Source organism: Salmo salar, chromosome ssa14, assembly GCF_905237065.1.
Source record: "Salmo salar chromosome ssa14, Ssal_v3.1, whole genome shotgun sequence".
NCBI classification, from domain to species: domain Eukaryota; kingdom Metazoa; phylum Chordata; class Actinopteri; order Salmoniformes; family Salmonidae; genus Salmo; species Salmo salar.
In genome coordinates, this window is record NC_059455.1 from 19997568 (window position 1) to 20017161 (window position 19594).

General features: G+C 41.9%; 1 protein-coding gene across 3 annotated transcripts in view; it reads left to right on the forward strand.

Annotated features, from left to right (window-relative positions):
- The window catches only part of LOC106568823 (vasoactive intestinal polypeptide receptor 2), a 29463-nt gene extending 13782 nt beyond the window's left edge, over positions 1 to 15681 (forward strand). For 2 of the 3 annotated variants that reach the window (XM_045694066.1, XM_045694067.1), the window contains exons 5-14: positions 2554 to 2645; positions 6636 to 6733; positions 6947 to 7076; positions 8992 to 9142; positions 9258 to 9318; positions 10856 to 10925; positions 11407 to 11498; positions 13180 to 13306; positions 13438 to 13479; positions 14727 to 15681. In XM_045694066.1, coding sequence (XP_045550022.1) covers positions 2554 to 2645; positions 6636 to 6733; positions 6947 to 7076; positions 8992 to 9142; positions 9258 to 9318; positions 10856 to 10925; positions 11407 to 11498; positions 13180 to 13306; positions 13438 to 13479; positions 14727 to 14900 — 1037 coding nt within the window. In that variant the 3' untranslated portion in view covers positions 14901 to 15681. The remainder of the gene's footprint in view (positions 1 to 2553; positions 2646 to 6635; positions 6734 to 6946; positions 7077 to 8991; positions 9143 to 9257; positions 9319 to 10855; positions 10926 to 11406; positions 11499 to 13179; positions 13307 to 13437; positions 13480 to 14726) is intronic. The other variant, XM_014139515.2, reaches the window with a different exon arrangement.
- The last annotated feature ends 3913 nt before the right edge of the window (positions 15682 to 19594 follow it).

The window sequence follows — 19594 nt, forward strand, 5'->3', positions numbered from 1 at the left end:
AACATTGCTGCAGGGACTTGCTTCCATTCAGCCACAAGAGCATTACTGAGGTCGAGCACTGATGTTGGGCGATTAGGCCTGGCTAGCAGTCGGCGTTCCAATTCATCCCAATGGGGTTGAGGTCAGGGCTCTGTGCAAGCCATTCAAGTTCTTCCACACCGATCTCAACAAACCATTTCTGTATGGACCTTGCTTTGTGCACGGGGGCATTATCATGCTGAAACAGGAAAGGGCCTTCCCCAACTGTTGCCACAAAGTTGGAATGACAGAATCGTCTAGAATGTCATTGTATGCTGTAGCATTAAGATTTCCCTTCACTGGAACCAAGGAGCCTAGCCTGAACCATGAAAAACAGCCCCAGACTATTATTCCTCCTCCACCAAACTTTACAGTTGGCACTATGTATTGGGGCAGGTAGTGTTCTCCTGGCATCCGCCAAATCCAGATTCGCTAATCGGACTGCCAAATGGTGATGCACACGTTTCCACTGCTCCAGAGTGTAATGGCGGCGAGCTTTACACCATTTCAGCCGACGCTTGGCATTGAGCATGGTGATCTTAGGCTTGTGTGTGGCTGCTCGGCCATGGAAACCCATTTAATGAAGCTCCCGGCGAACAGTTCTTGTGCTGATGTTGCTTCCAGAGGCAGTTTGGAACTCGGTAGTGAGTGTTACAACCGAGGATAGACAAATTTTTTTGCCGTACGCGTTTCAGCAACTGACGGTCCCTTTCTGTGAGCTTGTGTGGCCTACCACTTCACGGCTGAGCCGTTGTTGCTCCTAGACGTTTCCACTTCACAATAGCAGCACTTACAGTTGACCGGGGCAGCTCTAGCAGGGCAAAAATTTGACGAACTGACTTGTTGGAAAGGTGGCATCCTATGACGGTGCCACGTTGAAAGTCACTGTGCTCTTCAGTAAGGCCATTCTACTGCCAATGTTTGTCTATGGACATTGCATGGCTGTGTGCTCGACTTTATACACCTGTCAACAACCAATGTGTCTGAATCCACTAATTTGAAGGGGTGTCCACATACTTTTGTATGTATAGTGTACCTCTGGGTTAAAACTAGCTGTGTGAAATTGATTTGGAAAGGACGAGTTGGGCATGTAAATTGGCTTGGAAGACTTCTTTGTAACAGAAACCTCTGGGGAGCCCTATAGCACTCGTCAAACCTACGGCTAGGCAGGCTGCTGTGGCAGGGTCTGTGTAGAGTAGACTAATGGAGTGAGACATGCTCATTCCGATCACAGAAGTGGAGAAAGAAAGAGGCCTGTGGTTATACATAGTATGTGGCAAAGTACATTACAGGACGTTGCACACTGGGTTCAGGCACTGCCATCGGCGGCGTTCCAAATGGCACCCTATTCCCTATATAGTGCACTACTTTTGACCAGGGCCGATAAGACTCTGGTCAAAAGTCGTGCACTGTGAGGAATAGGGTGCCATTTGGGACAGTCATCGTTGTCTCCTCGAGAATAACACAGAGAGAATAAACACAGGCTCTCACATCCTCTGTTCCGCTTACATTCTCCCCCTGCCCCTGTCTGTCCCTGCCACAGAGCAGAGCACACTCCAGACGTTTATATCTCCAGACACATTCTCTCATCTAGACCTCTGTGGAATGCCAAACCCAAGTGAAGAAACACATTCAATATTCAACCTACTAAGTCGAAGGCTCCTTTGAATCAAGCATTGAACAATTGATTGTTCTTCCCAGAGTGAGTGGTTTTTGTTAAAAACCTGTCTCTCAAAATTACATCTATTTGCCCTTGAAAAGTCTGTCTGAATATCTTTTAAAGGCCCAGTACAGTAGAAATTCAGTTTTTTAAATCATATTGTACAACAGCTGATGAAACTGACACTAACAGTGTGAAAATACAATCTACACAGGACTTTCTAATCAGCAGGTTTGCATGGATGGGAGTTTCGGCTTGCCGGGTGACATCACCAGTTGGTAAACTGGTTAATAGACCAATAACAAAGAGAGTTCCAAAGAGTTCTCTGGCAATTCCCCTCCCCACTCCCAGACAGTCCTAGCTAAATTCTCGCTTGAGAAATAGTTTTTTGATAAAAAGCAATTTTTGTCCATTTTAATGGAAAACTATTACAGTAAGGTACTTACTTGTTACCCAGAAATGATATTGATATATCAATTTGATATTGATATAAAAACAGCCTTTAAAATATATGACAATACTGTAAACAAGAGCCTGATGAATGAAACTTTAATGGAAGCCATCATCTGTCATGCTCAAAATGGGATCACAGCAATTCACTTTGGGGTTGTGTGTGAAGCCAATATTTCAGTCAGCTTGATTGGGCTTACTATCTGTGACAACAGTGGAGGATAATCTTGGCTAAAGAAAAATCTTTCATCAAACTCACCAGAGAAATCAAATCCCTGCATCTCCAAACAAATGAACATGCTGCATCTTTCTTTGACTATGACTTATGAAAGGAATAATGGGTCTGGATAACCATTTATAAAGGTTTTAGAGAAGAGGCAATAGAAACATTTAACTGGCAAAAACAATGTTTCTCCTATCCACAGGAAACATAAACAAGAACTGTACAGCGGACGGATGGTCTGATGTTTTCCCCAACATCAGCAGTGTGTGTGGGGCAGAAGAAAAGCATGATAAGGTAAACAGGGTGATGTTCTTTTAAGTTCTAGATCTCTACATCTATTGTCTCTCTGGTGTTGTATCATTGTTCTTAGTTTGACCAAGAAACTTCATGATATGACTTGAAAGTAGATTTATTTGGAAATATAATACAGTACTCTATTATATATTAGATATTGCAATGAAGGTGTTGATACGTTGGACCTCAGAGAGCGAAACAAGGCAATGTTCTTGTGTGATAGATTTTTCCATGGTTTTATATGATATCAAATTTGATTGTTTGGTCTGATTTCTGAGTGTCAAGGCCCTCATGCTGGTAATGGAAACTAGCAGTAGAACCCTTTGCTAAGAACCCTTTGCTAAATGCATTGAAATTCTGTCCTCGGTCTGTTTTGATAGGGAAGGTGTGCTGCAGTGTGTGTGTTTGTGTGCTCACTTCTACCTGATGACTTGAAATACAGATGAAACACAGGCGCCTTAAAGGCTAAATAAAACATCCTGTTCACTGTGGCACCCAGCTGTCTCCTCAATCTAAACATTGTACCAGGCTGTGTCCCAAATGGCACCCTATTCCCTATAGTGCAGTGCTTTTGACCAGAGCCCTGAGGTAGAACAGGGTTGGGGAGTAACTGAATACAAGTAATCAGTTACATGTAATCTGATTACAAAACTAACTGTATTCCGTAACGTTACCAGCAAAAATATTGTCATCTGATTACAGATTACATCTTGGACTATTTTTTAATTCAAAACACCTTTCTGTTTTCTCAGTGACATTCAATTCATCATTGGAAAAATGCGCACGTTTAAGTTTGTTCTACCTGAGGGAGTCTGACCACAAATCAGAGACCACTATGATGACACACCAAATGGGTTTGATGGATCCTTTTTGTCTTCTTCTGATGCCTCTTAAGGGGAAAGTAATCCAAAAGTAACTGAATGTAATCTGTTTACATTACTGAGTTTGGATAATCCAAAAGTTATGTTACTGATTTACAATTTTGGACAGGTAACCTACCTAACCCTGGTGGTGAATTGGGTGACATTTTGGATACAGACTCCGAGTTACTGTCCTCCTGGTTGGCCCACTACAGCAGATGTTAGTAAGAGGCCAAGCAAGTAGCAACAGATTCATACTGCTATTCCACTGCCCAGCATTTGATCAGAGATGAGACCTGAAAAAGGAAAATCAAACTGAGATCATTTAAATAATACTCCCAACCAGGGTTGGGTAGGTTACTTTGTAAATGTAATCCGTTACAGTTGCTAGTTATGTGTCAAAACTGTAATCAGTAACCTAATCTGATTAACTGTTAGATTACTTTCCCCTTAAGAGGCATCAGAAGAAGACAAAAAGGATCCATCAAACACATGTGGTGTGTCATCATAGTGGTCTCTGACTTGTGGTCAGACTCACTCAGGTGCAACAAACTTAAACGTGTGCCTTTTTTCCATGCTAAATTGAATGTCATTGAGATAACAAGAAGGTGTCGTAATGTAGTTTTTTGCAAACATCCTTTCTGTAAAAAAAAAAGATCTAAGAAATAATCCGTTTTTCAAAAGTATCTGTAAACAGATTACAATATTTTGCTGGTAACATTACTGAATACAGTTCATTTTTTTGTAATCAGGTTACTTGCAACCCTGCTCCCAACACCAGTAATTCTCATTTGACATACTGACTGAAGTAAAAGTGTTGTCAACGATTCCCTCCCATTCACTTGTTATATTCAGATTGGGGCATGAATGTCAGTACCTTTGAATAGCCTATTGTGCTCACTTTTTCTCTCTTCTGTTGGAGGTTATCCAAGATGCGCCTCTGGTCTGGATCACAGGGCCACAATTGGCACTGTGCTTATCTCCATCTGAAAAAATATGGAATATTAAATGTACTGAAAGGTTTTCCTTTAGCTGTGTGACCTTTCCACCGGTCCATCTGTCTTAAGGCCAGTCCAGTCTTTCGGAAAGGAAAGTTCATCTTCTCACTATGAAAAATAGATAGGAAACGTATCCTCAATGACTTGTTTCACACCTGTAGTTCATACATTCTGGGTTGCAACTAGTAGTAGTGAAGCAAGGAATTAGTAGTAGTGAAGCAAGTAGTAGTGAAGCAAGGTATTCTTGAAGGTGGTGGAGGGGCAAGAAGTACCAAACGATGCCCCCTGCCATTACCAAATATAGTGCAAGCTCTTTGGGACCCTGCCTTTGGGATGTGACCTCTTGCCTCAGTGCCAGTCTGTTTGTGCTTTCATGCCAACTCCTTGTCACTCATCGTTATGTTTGGCTTGACAATGGAGTTGGCAAGAGAACAAACAGATCTGGCACCAGGCTATTTAACATCAACTTTGGCTGTATAACCTTTTCTTATAGTTGTATTTGAAGGTGCGTTATGACGTTCATTGATGTGTGATGTTCAAACCTAACGTAACCTTCATATATATGAAGTGTGATGTCTCCGTGATAATACATGAATAGATTCATTGACATTCTTACTGAAGCAATTATGTAAGTTTGACAGTATATTAGGTTGTGTCTATCATGTACAGTACATCAGTTGCATGCTGTGTGTCCTCTAAAGGCAATTTCCTAAGAACAACGTGATGCCCTGGAGAGCCAATTCTGTCCCTGTGGCAGAGTCAGAAGTGGCAAAGTCTCCTAAAGGGGAAACATTTAGGACTCTCACTTGTTCCTCTCATACTGGTAAAGATATTTAAAAAAAACTATATTTGTAGGATCAAAGGCTATTTCTGGTGATACAGATGGGCAGATTAGCGGGACAGATGTTGATTGCCCTTTTGACATGATGATCCCTGCCAATTAGGCAAAATTCAGTACACAGTTTTGCTGTGGCTAATTATTTATTTGAGGTATCATTATGTAGAATAAAATGGGTAGTTTGGATCCTGGATGCTTATTGGTTGATAGGTGTTAGGCATTTCCTATGGATAACTTTCAACAGTTCCATCTGAATACGCTTGGAAAGTGTACTGAAGACACCTTGCAGTTTTGATACGTACTTTGTAGTGAAGGTGTATTTCATGTAATCAATTGGGGTGTTTTTTATCAACTAAATGTACGCTAAGTTTTCTTTAAAATCTTTTGGAGGAGATACAGAGATATCAAAACAAATCAAAACCTTTTCTTGGAAGGATGAAAGGTTTCTATTCAACTGTATCTGTCATTTCACTGTTTACAACTGTCTATAGGGATACATTCGTTCTGTAGGAAGTGTGTGTGTGTCTGTGCGTGCGTCCACGTTTTGTAGAACAATGAGCAATGGAAAGTGTGAAGTGCAGGTGGAGAAGAGATGTCACTGCTACAGGATAGGAGCTCACTCAATGCTTTTAGAAAGAGTGACTGTTTTACCAAGAGAATGTCAATTTGGCACTGCCTCAAAGGAATGACTGCGAGCATTGGTGCGTTGGTACGGTCCTTGTCTGACATTTGTTTTAGAGTATGTCTCTTTGTTTTTCACTCGACTGTAGTAAAAGGGGGGGAAATCAAACCTTTGACTAATTTCCTGGGGAAACAAGATAAGAGGGCAAATTCGAGCAGGTCATTTTATTGACATATTTTCATCTCTTTGAATCTGTGAATCACTCTTTGAGTGGGTTGAATGATTAGTAGAAAAGGCACTGTACTTACAATGGCTCCTTTCAGGGGAAGGCTCTTTCTGACAGTAATGCTCGGTACATCTTTTTCTCCCCAATGTTTTTAAACACCGTCTCTAAAGTCTCTAAAGTACACTTTTGTGACTGAAAATGATGTTTCTATAGATCCTACAGTCTTTCAGTTTCAACATGTTGCTGGTGATGATTATATGATTTTACATCTGTCATTTGGTGTTAGGATCAAAGTCCATTCTGAAAGGGACCCATACGCTGGACCTGTGCCCTGTATGTTCTTTCTCCTGACTCGTCTTCTATGGTGCTGAAGTGAATGCCCATCTGAGATAAATTATATATACAGCTTTGATACTGCCAATGACTGTATGTTCTCTCACCTATAGCTTGTCTTCTTTACGGTGGTGAAGACGCTGTATACGCTGGGCCACAGTTTGTCTTTGATCGCCCTCACAACCGGGAGCGCCATCCTCTGTCTATTCAGGTGAGAGTTAGGATGAGTCCCCAAAGACACCCTATTTCCTATATAGTGGTCAAATGTAGTGCATCATATACTGTAGGAAATAAGGTGCTATTTGGGAAACAGTCTTTGTCACTCACTGTAGAGAGAAGCAGCAGGGTATTGTCACACAGCAGAGATCCTCTGATAAATCACTAGAGATCCTCTGATAAATCATTTCTTCCACTCCCTCTATAGAAAACTCCACTGCACACGGAACTACATTCACCTCAACCTGTTCTTTTCCTTCATCCTGAGAGCGGTGGCAGTCCTTGTGAAGGACGACATCCTCTTCTCTCGCAATCAGTGCTCTGAGCAGCCTTCACTGGTGAGTCAGGTTGTTCATCAGCCTGTATACCTCTGATTCTTATAGATCATTGACAATTCCAACTGATATGTATTGGTATAGATGTACAGTTGAAGTTGGAAGTTTACATGCACTTAGGTTGGAGTCATTAAACTCATTTTTCAACCACTCCACAAATTTCTTGTTAACAAACTATAGTTTTGGCACAAGTACTTTTTCCAACAATTGTTTACAGAGAGATTATTTAATTTATAATTCACAGTATCACAATTCCAGTGTGTCAGAAGTTTACATGCACTAAGTTGACTGTGCCTTTAAACAGCTTGGAAAAATCCAGAAAATTATTGCTTTAGAAGCTTCTGATAGGCTAATTCAAATCAAATGTATTTATATAGCCCTTCTTACATCAGCTGATATATCAAAGTGCTGTACAGAAACCCAGCCTAAAACCCCAAATAGCAAGCAATGCAGGTGTAGAAGCATGGTGGCTAGGAAAAACTCCCTAGAAAGGCCAAAACCTAGGAAGAAACCTAGAGAGGAACCAGGCTATGAGGGGTAGCCAGTCCTCTTCTGGCTGTGCCGGGTGGAGATTATAACAGAACATGGTCAAGATGTTCAAATGTTCATAAATTACCAGCATGGTCAAATAATAGTAATCACAGTGAACAGGTCAGGGTTCCATAGCCGCAGGCAGAACAGTTGAAACTGGAGCAGCAGCACGGCCAGGTGGACTGGGGACAACAAGGAGTCATCATGCCAGGTAGTCCTGAGGCATGGTCCTTGGGCTCAGGTCCTCCGAGAGAGAGAATTAGAGAGAGCATACTTAAATTCACACAGGACACCGGATAGGACAGGAGAAATACTCCAGATATAAGACTGACCCTAGCCCGCCGACACATAAACTACTGCAGCATAAATACTGGAGGCTGAGACAGGAGGGGTCAGGAGACACTGTGGCCCCATCCGATAATTGACATAATTTGAGTCAATTGGAGTTGTACCTGTGGATCTATTTCAAGGCCTACCTTCAAACTCAGTGCCTCTTTGCTTGACATCATGGGAAAATCAAAAGAAATCAGCCAAGACCTCAGAAAAAATTGTAGACCTCCACAAGTCTGGTTCATCCTTGGGAGCAATTTCCAAGTGCCTGAAGGTACCACATTCATCTGTACAAACAATAGTACGCAAAGTCAAGGTATTGGAGTGGCCATCCCAAAGCCCTGACCTCAATCATATTGAAAAATTGTGGGCAGAACTGAAAAAGCGTGTGCGAGCAAGGAGGCCTACAAACCTGACTCAGTTACACCAGCTCTGTCAGGAGGAATGGGACAAATTCACCCAACTTATTGTAGGAAGCTTGTGGAAGGCTACCCGAAACGTTTGACCCAAGTTAAACAATTTAAAGGCAATGCTACCAAATACTAATAGAGTGTATGTAAATTTCTGACCCACTGGGAATGTGATGACAGAACTAAAAGCTGAAATAAATCATTCTCTTTATTATTATTCTGTCATTTCACATGCTTAAAATAAAGTGGTGATCCTAACTGACCTAAGACAGGGACTTTTTACTAGGATTAAATGCCAGGAATTGTGAAACTGAGTTTAAATGTATTTTGCTAAGGTGTATGTAAACTTCTGACTTCAACTGTATTTGTGTAGATTTGCTATGAAACGTGTTTCTTTCACTTCTTTGAAATTGAGGTACGGAATTCAGTTTCCGTTGGACACATTTTGATTCTTGCTCCTTCAGTTCACTCCGATTGTGTTGGTTTGGGGAAACTTTAGACAAAGATCTGGTAACCACTCATTTCTATCAGAATAAGTACATGGAATTTAGTTTCCATATAGTTACACACTTTGGTTATTTGTGTTGAGTGTCCTGTAGTTTCTCTTTGTATAGCAGCACAAGTGATGGACTACAATGTTGTTCCAGATTGGATGCAAGGCGAGCCTGGTGATTTTTCAATATTTTATCATGGCCAACTTCTTCTGGTTGCTGGTCGAGGGCCTCTACCTCCATACACTCCTGATTGTCATCTTCTCTGAAAATAGACACTTCATCGTTTATCTTCTCATTGGCTGGGGTAAGCTAGTCATTAACATATATCCAATGTATCAAAAACAGTGAGGAACATGCAGTACATCCAATCCATTTATGCTATGAGATTGTATTCAGTGAATTCTCCATCTGTATTTCAGGATTCCCAACCGTGTTTGTTTCTGCATGGGCTATTACAAGGGTTTATTTTGAGGATACTGGGTAAGTCACCTAGAAAAGCATAAATGTACATGGTTGGTAGAGTAGTGGATTATTTTCATGTGTGATTGCCAGATAGGGACGTGCAGACATTTGGGGGGCAGTGCAACACCGTCCATCTTTTTTTGGGGTGCGGGGGGGCCGCACCCCAAAAAAAGAAAATCGGTGAAATATTTTCTGGTACAACACACTCACTCATCAAACATTGTATGCAAGCCAGTGACTCCTAGGCCTAGAGACAACCAGAGAATGAATGATAATGTAGGCTAAATATGCTAGCTAGTTAGCAATGCCGTCGGGTTAAAAAAATAGTTTTCACTTGATTTGAGTGTGTTCTGCTGCTGACATCTGCCTCTTACTAACAATCAGTCAAATTGCCCCATTCTTTCCTGGTAGGAGGCTACTATTGAAGTTGGATCTGTCATGAGTCTCATTCACTGTTAGGGGCAAAGAACAAGGAAATGTCTCCCCGCCCGCCCGCAGCCAGTGGCCACTGCATGCAAGTCAGATGAGTGCGGTCTTGGGGGGGGGGTATTTTCTGAGATTCAAGAGTTTATGAAATGACCTAATTTTATGCTCAATTTGTTACGTTTAAAATTAAGAACAATATTCTAAGAGACCTGAATGGTGCAGTGGTCTAAGGTACTACAGCCTGGGGCTGTGACCGTGAACACCAAAGGGCCGTGCACAATTGGTCCAGCACCGTCTGGGTTAGGGGAGGGTTTGACCAGCAGTGCTTTCCTTGGCTCATCGCGCTCTAGCGACTCCTTGTGGCGGCCCGGGTGCCTGCAAGCTGACTTCGGTCAGTCGGACAGTGTTTCCTCCGACACATCGGTGCGGCTGACTTCAGGGTTAAGCGAGCAGTGTGTCTCCCAATGGGCTAGGGAGAGATGAAGGTGGGTCATGTTTCACGTCTCGACCTTTATCTCTCCCTAGCCCATTGGGAGTTGCAGCATTTAGATAAGGTCACTCCTTGTGAAAAACACCAATTGAATATTATGATAAAATTTTGGGTAAAATGGGGAATATTATTTTTAAATGTTTTATTTTTTTAAATAATAAAATGTAAATTATCGATGAGCTGCGCGGGCACTTTTTAATAAGAGGGGAAAAGGGCAGGTGTTTGGGCACTGGTTGAACCCAATCTGTGCATGTGCCTGTTGCCAGACTTAATGTAGATGTGCTGTTTGTCTTGGATTGCATGAAAGAATTTGATTGTGATTATAAAGTTAATGAAGCATTGGCAACCTTTGTCATTTTAATTTATTTCTCAAATCAGTTTAAACCAGTTCAAAGTGCTCAATCAATCAAATGTATTTATAAAGCCCTTTTTACATCAGCCGATGACACAAAGTGCTATACAGAAACCCAGCCTAAAACCCCAAACAGCAAGCAATGCAGATGTAGAAGCACGGTGGCTAGGAAGAACTCCCTAGAAATGCAGGAACCTAGGAGTGCTGTGCTTAGGTTAGTATGGCCAGGGATGCATGGCACGTGTTAACTAACATCTTCGTATGGGTATCATTTCCTATTCCTTCAGATGCTGGGAACAGAATGATAACCCAATCCCCAAGTGGGTGATCAATGTACCCATAGGCTTCTCCATCATGGTGGGTATATATCATTTATCCTTCTCGGTTGCTGCGGTTTTAATGTCCTTTACCACATGCAGGATCAAACCCCTGCTACATCCCAAGCATTAACTAAACAGAATGTGTCCAGGAGATAAGTAAATGCCACACAGAGAATATTCCGATCTGTCATGTTAGGTAGCCAGCGCATACTGGGGAGCTGATAGGACTGTAACGGCAAGAGCATGTTAAACGTAGATGCTCTGCATGCATGTGAATTGATGCTGGCCTGGATGTAGTTCAAGGTTGAGCTAGCTTTATCGAACTGTCATTTCATTTTACAACAGGTGATTTATATGGAAATAAGTACTGTTGTCTTATCTGATTGCATAACACATCCCTTAATGTTTACCAACGCTGGTTATAGCTGAGTTAACTGCCCTTAAAAAGAACTTCAGTAACCAAATTTCACTAAATATACAACATACTGTATGTCAATATATGTTGACTGGGTTTCCAGGTGAACTTCCTCCTGTTCATCAGTATTATAAGGATTTTGGTTCAGAAGCTGAGGTGTCCTGATGTGGGTGGCAACGACCAGTCACAATACAGGTATGTGTTGTTGTGGTCAGTCAGTCAGTCAGTCACAATACAGGTATGTGTTGTTGTGGTCAGTCAGTCAGTCAGTCACAATACAGGTATGTGTTGTTGTGGTCAGTCAGTCACAATACAGGTATGTGTTGTTGTGGTCAGTCAGTCACAATACAGGTATGTGTTGTTGTGGTCAGTCAGTCACAATACAGGTATGTGTTGTTGTGGTCAGTCAGTCACAATACAGGTATGTGTTGTTGTGGTCAGTTAGTCACAATACAGGTATGTGTTGTTGTGGTCAGTCAGTCACAAAACAGGTATGTGTTGTTGTGGTCAGTCAGTCACAATACAGGTATGTGTTGTTGTGGTCAGTCAGTCACAATACAGGTATGTGTTGTTGTGGTCAGTCAGTCACAATACAGGGAGACCTATGTGTTACTGCACTCAGGCAACAGACCATGAATACTCAGTGTCAACATTCCTGAACAGAGAAATGAAGTGCTCAAATGTTTCAGTATGCCTTTGTATGTCACTCTGACATATGGTATTTTAGTTGACTTCTTAAGCATAAGACATAGATATGTAGCTTATTGTTCTATTGTGCACATTGTAGAGTGACACTAGATTCGTCTAAGCTATAGAGGTGGTCAGCACAGCACGTATTTGCCTTCAGGGAGAAATATTCCCATCTTGTCTGTGAGCGGATTTAAGGGCTGAGAAGCGGCTGGCGACGCTAAGACTGGATGAGCTGCTGTCTACTGCTACAGGAAAGTCCACCTTGGTTGGCACTTAGCAGTCAGGGCCCCTTCACGATTTAGGATGTGTCTGAAATGGCACCCTATTGCCTTCATAGTGCACAACTGTTAGTGCCCATAGAGCTCTGGTCAAAAGTAGTGCACTATGGGTTACTCTCACAGCACAGCAAACAACATGGGGCCCTCAAAAGGCTCTGACTGCATGTGTTGGTATGGACGTGAGTATGTAGACCTGATTAGTTTAGATTTTTGTTGTGGCCCCCACACCCATCAAAGTTGCCCATCCCTGCCTTATATGCTCCCTATCATTTAATGGGTAAACACCAATTTTTTGTGGACGTATTAACAACAATTATTATTAAATTATACACTGAGTATACAAAACATGCACTTTCCATGACATAGACTGACCAAGTGAATCCAGGTGAAAGCTATGATCCCTTGTGTAAATGAAGGGGAGGAGACAGGTTAAATAATGATTTTTAAGCCTTGAGACAATATAGACATGGATTTTGTATATGTGTCATTCAGAGGGTGAATAGGCAAGGCAAAAATATTGAAGTGCCTTTGAACGGGGTAAGGAATTAGGTGCCAGGCGCACCGGTTTGCATCAAGAACTGGAACGCTGCTGGGTTTTTCACTCAACAGTTATCCATGTGTATCAAGAATGGTCCACCACCCAAAGGACAGCCAACCAACTTGACACAACTGTGGGAAGCATTGGAGTCAACATTGGCCAGCATCCCTTTGGAACGCTTTCGACACCTTGTAGAGTCCATGACTCAACTAATTGAGGCTGTTTTGAGGGCAAAAGGGGGGGGGGTGCAACTCAATATTAGGAAGGTGTTCACAATGTTGGCTATACTCAGTGTATGTGATTGTATAACAGTGTAGTCTCTAGGTCCCCTCCATAGAGTGTGTCTGTAATATTGTGTGTCTGGTTTCAGGAGGTTGGCCAAATCCACTCTCCTGCTGATCCCCCTGTTTGGCATCCATTACGTTGTCTTTGTGTCTCTCAGTGAATCCATGGAAAATTATAAAATCTTCTTTGACCTTGCTATCGGCTCCTTTCAGGTAAAACTGATCCTTTTTGGATATTTTAATCCATCACAATATATTTTGGCTATATTTGGGGGCATTTTTGTTTTGGATTGTTTTTGGTTGTTTCTCATTTTGAAGACTTTCTGTTGCTGTTCTGTTGACAGGGCCTGGTGGTTGCAATCCTGTACTGTTTCTTAAACAGTGAGGTAAGCTCTCTCCTTGATTGCTCTTAATTGCATTTTATTCTGGAATGAATAGGTTGCCTTGGGCACTGATGGCCCAGTTAAGAAGACGCACAACAGTGTAAATGATTAGGGTTGAATCAGTGTTGACAAAGTCTTCCTTGGCCCAAATTAGGATATATGAGAAGCAACGTGCAGGCGTTTATAAAAGCTGTTGTGTACATCATTGTAATTGACCTCAACCTCGACAAGACGGAGCAGCTCCGCGGTTGACAACTCCAGTGTCCCGCTCCCAGAGTGCAAAGAACCTTGGCTTGACCCTGGACAGCACTCAGTTGTTCTCTGCAAACATCAAAGCAGTGACTCGCTCCTGCAGGTTGATGCTCTACAACATCCGTAGAGTATGACCCTACCTCACACAGGAAGCAGCACAGATCCTAATCCAGGCACTTGTCATCACCTGTCTGGACTATTGCAACTTGCTGTTGGCTGGGCTCCCCACTTGTGCCATCAAACCCCTGCAACTTATACAGAACGCTGCAGTCTGCCTGTGTTCAAGCTACCCAAGTTCTCCCATGTCACCCTGCTACTCCACACACTCCACTGGAAGACCATGGTACTTTCCTACGGCGCAGCAAGAGGAACTGCACCTCCCTACCTTCAGGCTCTGCTCAAACCCCACACCCCAACCTGAGTAGTCCGTTCTGCCACCTCTGGTCTCTTAGCCCTTCCACCCCTACGGGAGGCCAGCTCCCGCTCAGCTCAGCCCAGTCCAAGCTCTTGCCTGACCTGGCAACCTAATGGGGGAACCAGTTTTCCCCCTGAAGCTAGGACAGCAGAGTCCCTGCCCATCTTTCAAAAACTGAAACCCTACCTCTTTTAACAATATCTTAAATAATCCCACAGCACCCCCTCACACCCCTCCTCAACGACCCCCCCCCAAAAATACAAAACAAAAACACATTTGTGAACTAACACTCGCACTGGATTTTTTTCCCGCTTACCGGCTCTGACTAGGCTGATAGCAACTTTATTGAGGAAAAATGTACTTGACAGTGATAAGTGCTAAATTACTAAAGTGTTAATTATGAAAAATGTTTAAAGGTATTTTGTTAGCAGTTACTACAAATGTACATTTTAATTGTTGTCTGCTTGTTTTCATTGTAGTGAAACGATGAGTACGGCATTTTATAAGAATTTATATAAGCAATGTAGTGACAGATGTGGGCTAGTTTTCCCTCTGTACTAAAAGATTTACCTTGCTACTTCAGGTTCAAGGGGAACTCAAGAGAAAATGGCGGAGTATATGCCTCAACTGCCATATGGCCAGAAACTATACCCAGCACAACACCTACACCTCCAGAAACGGCTCAGAGAACATGGCTCAGTTCCAACGTAATTCTCGTGCTCAGTCCTTCCTGCAGACAGAGACCACTGATGTGTGAGGGCTGCGTGTAAAGAGGGATCGGTCTCCATTAAAACACTCTGGTATTGGCCTAAATACACACTACAGCACACACAGCCTACAGTTGTGGGCACTAAAAAGTTAGCTTGGACCACGGTATTGGCAGAACAATTGGCACAATGGCACTCTAGGATCACCTAATGAGTTTGTCACTAAAACCTGGACCCCGGTACAGGGTTTGAAATTGTTATTTTTTTGTGCCCGCAATTTATGGCAGATGGCGTAACAGGGTATTTTTGAACAGATATGAATAAATTGGGCTATACTGCATTAATGTCAATATTTGTAATAATTGGTTAGTTTAAGTAAACATTTCATTACTGGATGCCAGGGAGAAGTGCTCTGCATGGCTCTTATATCTTTATCTCTCCCCCTCTATCTCTCTCCCTGTAGTAAAATGGATTTGACTCTGTGGTTAACGACCAGAGATGCCTCTGCCTATACACCCACGGTTCCACGGCCACTAGGGGGTCCCCAATCCAAAAACGAAAAAAAACGTAGGAACTCAGTCGGGGTTTCAACTTACTGTTGAGAGTTACAAAGTAGAATAGACAAGTTGCAATTTAGAAATGTGGTCATGCATTGCAGTTTGCCACTTGTCATGTCAGTCACTGACAGTCACTCAAGTTAGCCCAGCTATGTCAGCTCAATTCTTTAGATTGCTGGGAAAGGTAGTCTACCCAGCTATCTAAACCCTGTAGTAATCATCACCAAGTTACAGACTGGGCACGGAGTGTGCCGAAGGGCCCTGTCCTCCAGCCCCCCCCATTTGATTTTGTTAGTCACTCTCACTCAGATATCATAAGTCATGGCAAAATGTGTAGAATTGCAAGAAATTAGCTTTAAAACGGCAAAATGTTCTCTTCACCTCAGATAATGTTGCAGTTTTTTTCATTAATTTCATGCAATTCTACTCCTTTTGCCATGGGGCAGAGAGAAAGTTGTTCAGGTTCAAAGGTAATATCCTTCAATTCTGCACATTTAGTCATAGGGTGCACTGAAATGTTTGCAGTTTTTAATAGGATATCTGAGTGAGAGTGACTAACTAAATCAATGGGGCCCCCATGGTCGGTAATTCAACCATGATTACTACAAGTTTAGATCGCTGGCTGGAATAGTTTACCAATCTAAAAAACTTTAGCCTACGTGGGATAATTGAGTGACTGTAAGAGACAAACTGCTGATGCACAACCACATTTTCGAAATTGCACCTTTTGTATTCTGCTATTCTAACTCTCAACAGTAGGTTTGAGTTCCTCCATTTTTTTTTTTTTATGATATATTAGCCGAGCTGACTGTGGTTCTAGTAAATCCATTGCAATTTTGACAAAACATGATTACAAGGAAACTAGAATTGTCAGGGCAAGGATGTGTATTAGTTATACTACATGTGTACATTTTACATGTTGCTTTGGATTGCCATCAAAAGGATTATAAAATAAGATTGTTGACAAAAAAACACAGGTTTTCTGCATCAGTTGTCTAAGAACTGTAAGAGTAGGGCTTAGAGGAGGTGAACGACCATTGTGTACATAAGAGTATCTTGACCTACTGCAAAGTACTGGTATGTCATGTTTGCTGAGATATATCTCAGAATTATTTTCTGCAAAGACCATGAATGTTATACCACATGATTGTGGTATAGTGTTGCATCATGTGAATGTAATTTCCCTCTGTCTTTTACAGTATGCTATGCTTTTTGTTGTTGTTTGTGTTCATTCGTCAAGGCAATCAACCAAAGCCTTCTCTGATGTAAGTTATACAGCTATGTTGTCCATGTAAATGTTAACTCAAGGTATGAGTTCTGTGGTAGATAACGTAAATGCTCCAGTCTGGGATGCTATACACACATCCATCCGGCATACCAAACTGACCCAGACCGTGATTTCAGGTGCTTGGTGTAGATATGAAAGAAAGACAGGAAATGAATGCTGATTAGCTTGGCTTTTTCCTCAGTGTTTTCACTGAGAAGGTGACAATGTTTAGACTTGAGGTCACATAAGAACAAGTCCTTGGCTCCAACATTCAAATCTTTTGTGTTTAGTAAAAAATTATTCCCAAAGGTTATATCTACTGTAAGGTTATTCCCTGATCACCTAAGAGATTTCAGACGACCTCATGTATTTGCCATGTAAAATACTGCCAGGATTGTGTGTGCTTTTTCTGGGGCATGTTTGTCATTGATGTACAGTAGTCAATCAAAATGTTAAGTGCCTAATACTTGCTATTTAATCGTAATTATTTATTCCACATCCTATTGCCATGTCTGTTTCCCAAATGGCACACTATTCCCTACGTAGTGCAACAGTTTTGACCAGCTCTGTTCAAAAGTAGTGCACAAAATAGGAATAGGGTGTAATTTAGGGTGCATCCTATGTGTATATTAAATGCCATAGCTTTCATGAACATTAGTGATGTATCCTTGTATTGATTAGCCTGACTGTCTGTCTGTGTGTTCATGTCAACTCCTTGTCACTCATTGTCAGGCTAAGTGCCATACGCATTGTCATTGGTTTAACATAGACAGCCATGGAGTTGGCAAGAGCACAACCAGATTTGGGACTAGGCTACAAGGCTGTATGTCCTTAAGAGAACAAAATGTTTGCCTTTATGGTTAAATATATCTTTACATTAGCTGTATTCTCACCGCTATACCCTCCCACCACGGGGGGACATTTTATAAGGTTGCATAACAAACATTTTTATATATTAGCAACATGCTATTGAATGATGCTTTGTTTAATGTCTGGGTACATGTATGTCATGAGATCATGATGAGTAAACAATACAGCACCTTTTATGACTCATTTCGTCATTGATGAGGCTTGCCCATGAACTCATTTTGAAGGGCACCACCATGGTCGTTTCCAATGCTAATACCAATGACTATTAATAGGTAGAATAATCCCTAAAGGGCTTGTTGCATGATAAACAACACAAATGGAGAGAGAAAAAAGTTAAAGAGGAAAGCTAATACAATCAAGGAGATCCCACTACAAGTACATTTGTTACAGCCTATGTTTTGCTGTTACTGATTAAACCTTGTCCTTCCTGCTGGTTCATAGACTCTGTTTAGAGCTCTGGGTTACTTTCCATATATGTCCCAAATCACCCTATTCCCGACATAGTGCACTACTTTTGACCAGGGCCACTAGGCTCTGGTCAAAAGTAGTGCACTATGCAGGTAATAGGGTGCCAATTGGGCCGTAGACCAGGATGCGAGGACGCTAGCTGAACGTGTTGCTGACTCGGAGACGGGGAGCTGTGGTGATCTGAGCTGACATAGCTGCTCTGGGGCAGAGGCAGCAGCACTAATTGGAAGAGAAGATGCTGTCCAAGAAAGAACCACTGATCCACACTGGATTCACTCTATTTCTCTACACATCCTGGTAGTCATATTATACCCCTATTCTAGCATTTGGCATATGAGAGGATGGGATATGAGAATTGTGAATGAGTGGGTTTAATGTGAGAATCTGTTCATTACTATCTTGTCAAAATATCTGTATCAAAACTTTTAAGAATGAGAGGCCTCAGGCTAATGGTGTTACTACGCATAGATTTGAGCCATAGATGGAGATCTAACAGTTGTTTCGTTATACTTCTTTCTCAAAGCTGTTAAGAAACCTCCTCCTTACAGCTCGAGTGAACCTTCCACACCTCCAACATTACTGGCTACACTAATGGATTGTTTTGAGCAGTAGAGACCACACAAGGCTCCTCTGGAATGATTGCAAACAAATGCGAGTGAGCATATGAGAGACGTGATAAATACCATCACTCACGCTTATCTGCACTAGAGGTAAAATGTTACATGGATTATGTTGCCACGAATAAGCATGCTTTATTTCATTCTCTCAAACTACACTGAACAAAAATATAAACGCAACATAAAGTGTTGGTCCTGTGTTTCATGAGCTGTAAAAAAAATGACAAAATTAATTCCATACACAAAAATCTTATTTCTCTCAAATGTTGTGCACACATTTGTTTACATCCCTGTTAGTGAGCATTTCTCCTTTGTCAAGATAATCCATCCACCTGACAGATGTGGCATATCAAGAAACTGATTAAACGGCATGATCATTACACTGGTGCACCTTGTGCTGGGACGATAAAAGGCCACTTTAAAATGTGCAGTTTTGTCACACAACACAATGCCACAGATGTCTCAAGTTTTGAGGGATTGTGCAATTGGCATGCTGACTGCAGAAACGTTCCAGAGAATTTAATGTGCATTTCGCTACCATAAGCTGCTTCCGATGTCGTTTTAGAAAATTTGGCAGTGCATCCAACCAGCCTCACAATCGTAGACCACGTGGTTAGTCTACGGTTGTGAGGCCGGTTGGATGTACTGCCAAATTCTCTAAAACGATAGTCCAGGACCTTCGCATTCGGCTTCTTCACCTGCTGGACCGTGTTGGGGGGGGGGCATATTGGAAATTGCCATCAGGGAGGTAATAGAAAATGTCTGCAATGGCACTATAGCCAAAAATACTTATTTACACAAGGTCACACATTTTTTACATAGGTCAAATATGACCTCAAATCAAATCAAATGTATTTATATAGCCCTTCTTACATCAGCTGATATCTCAAAGTGCTGTTCAGAAACCCAGCCTAAAACCCCAAACAGCAAGCAATGCAGGTGTAGAAGCACGGTGGCTAGGAAAA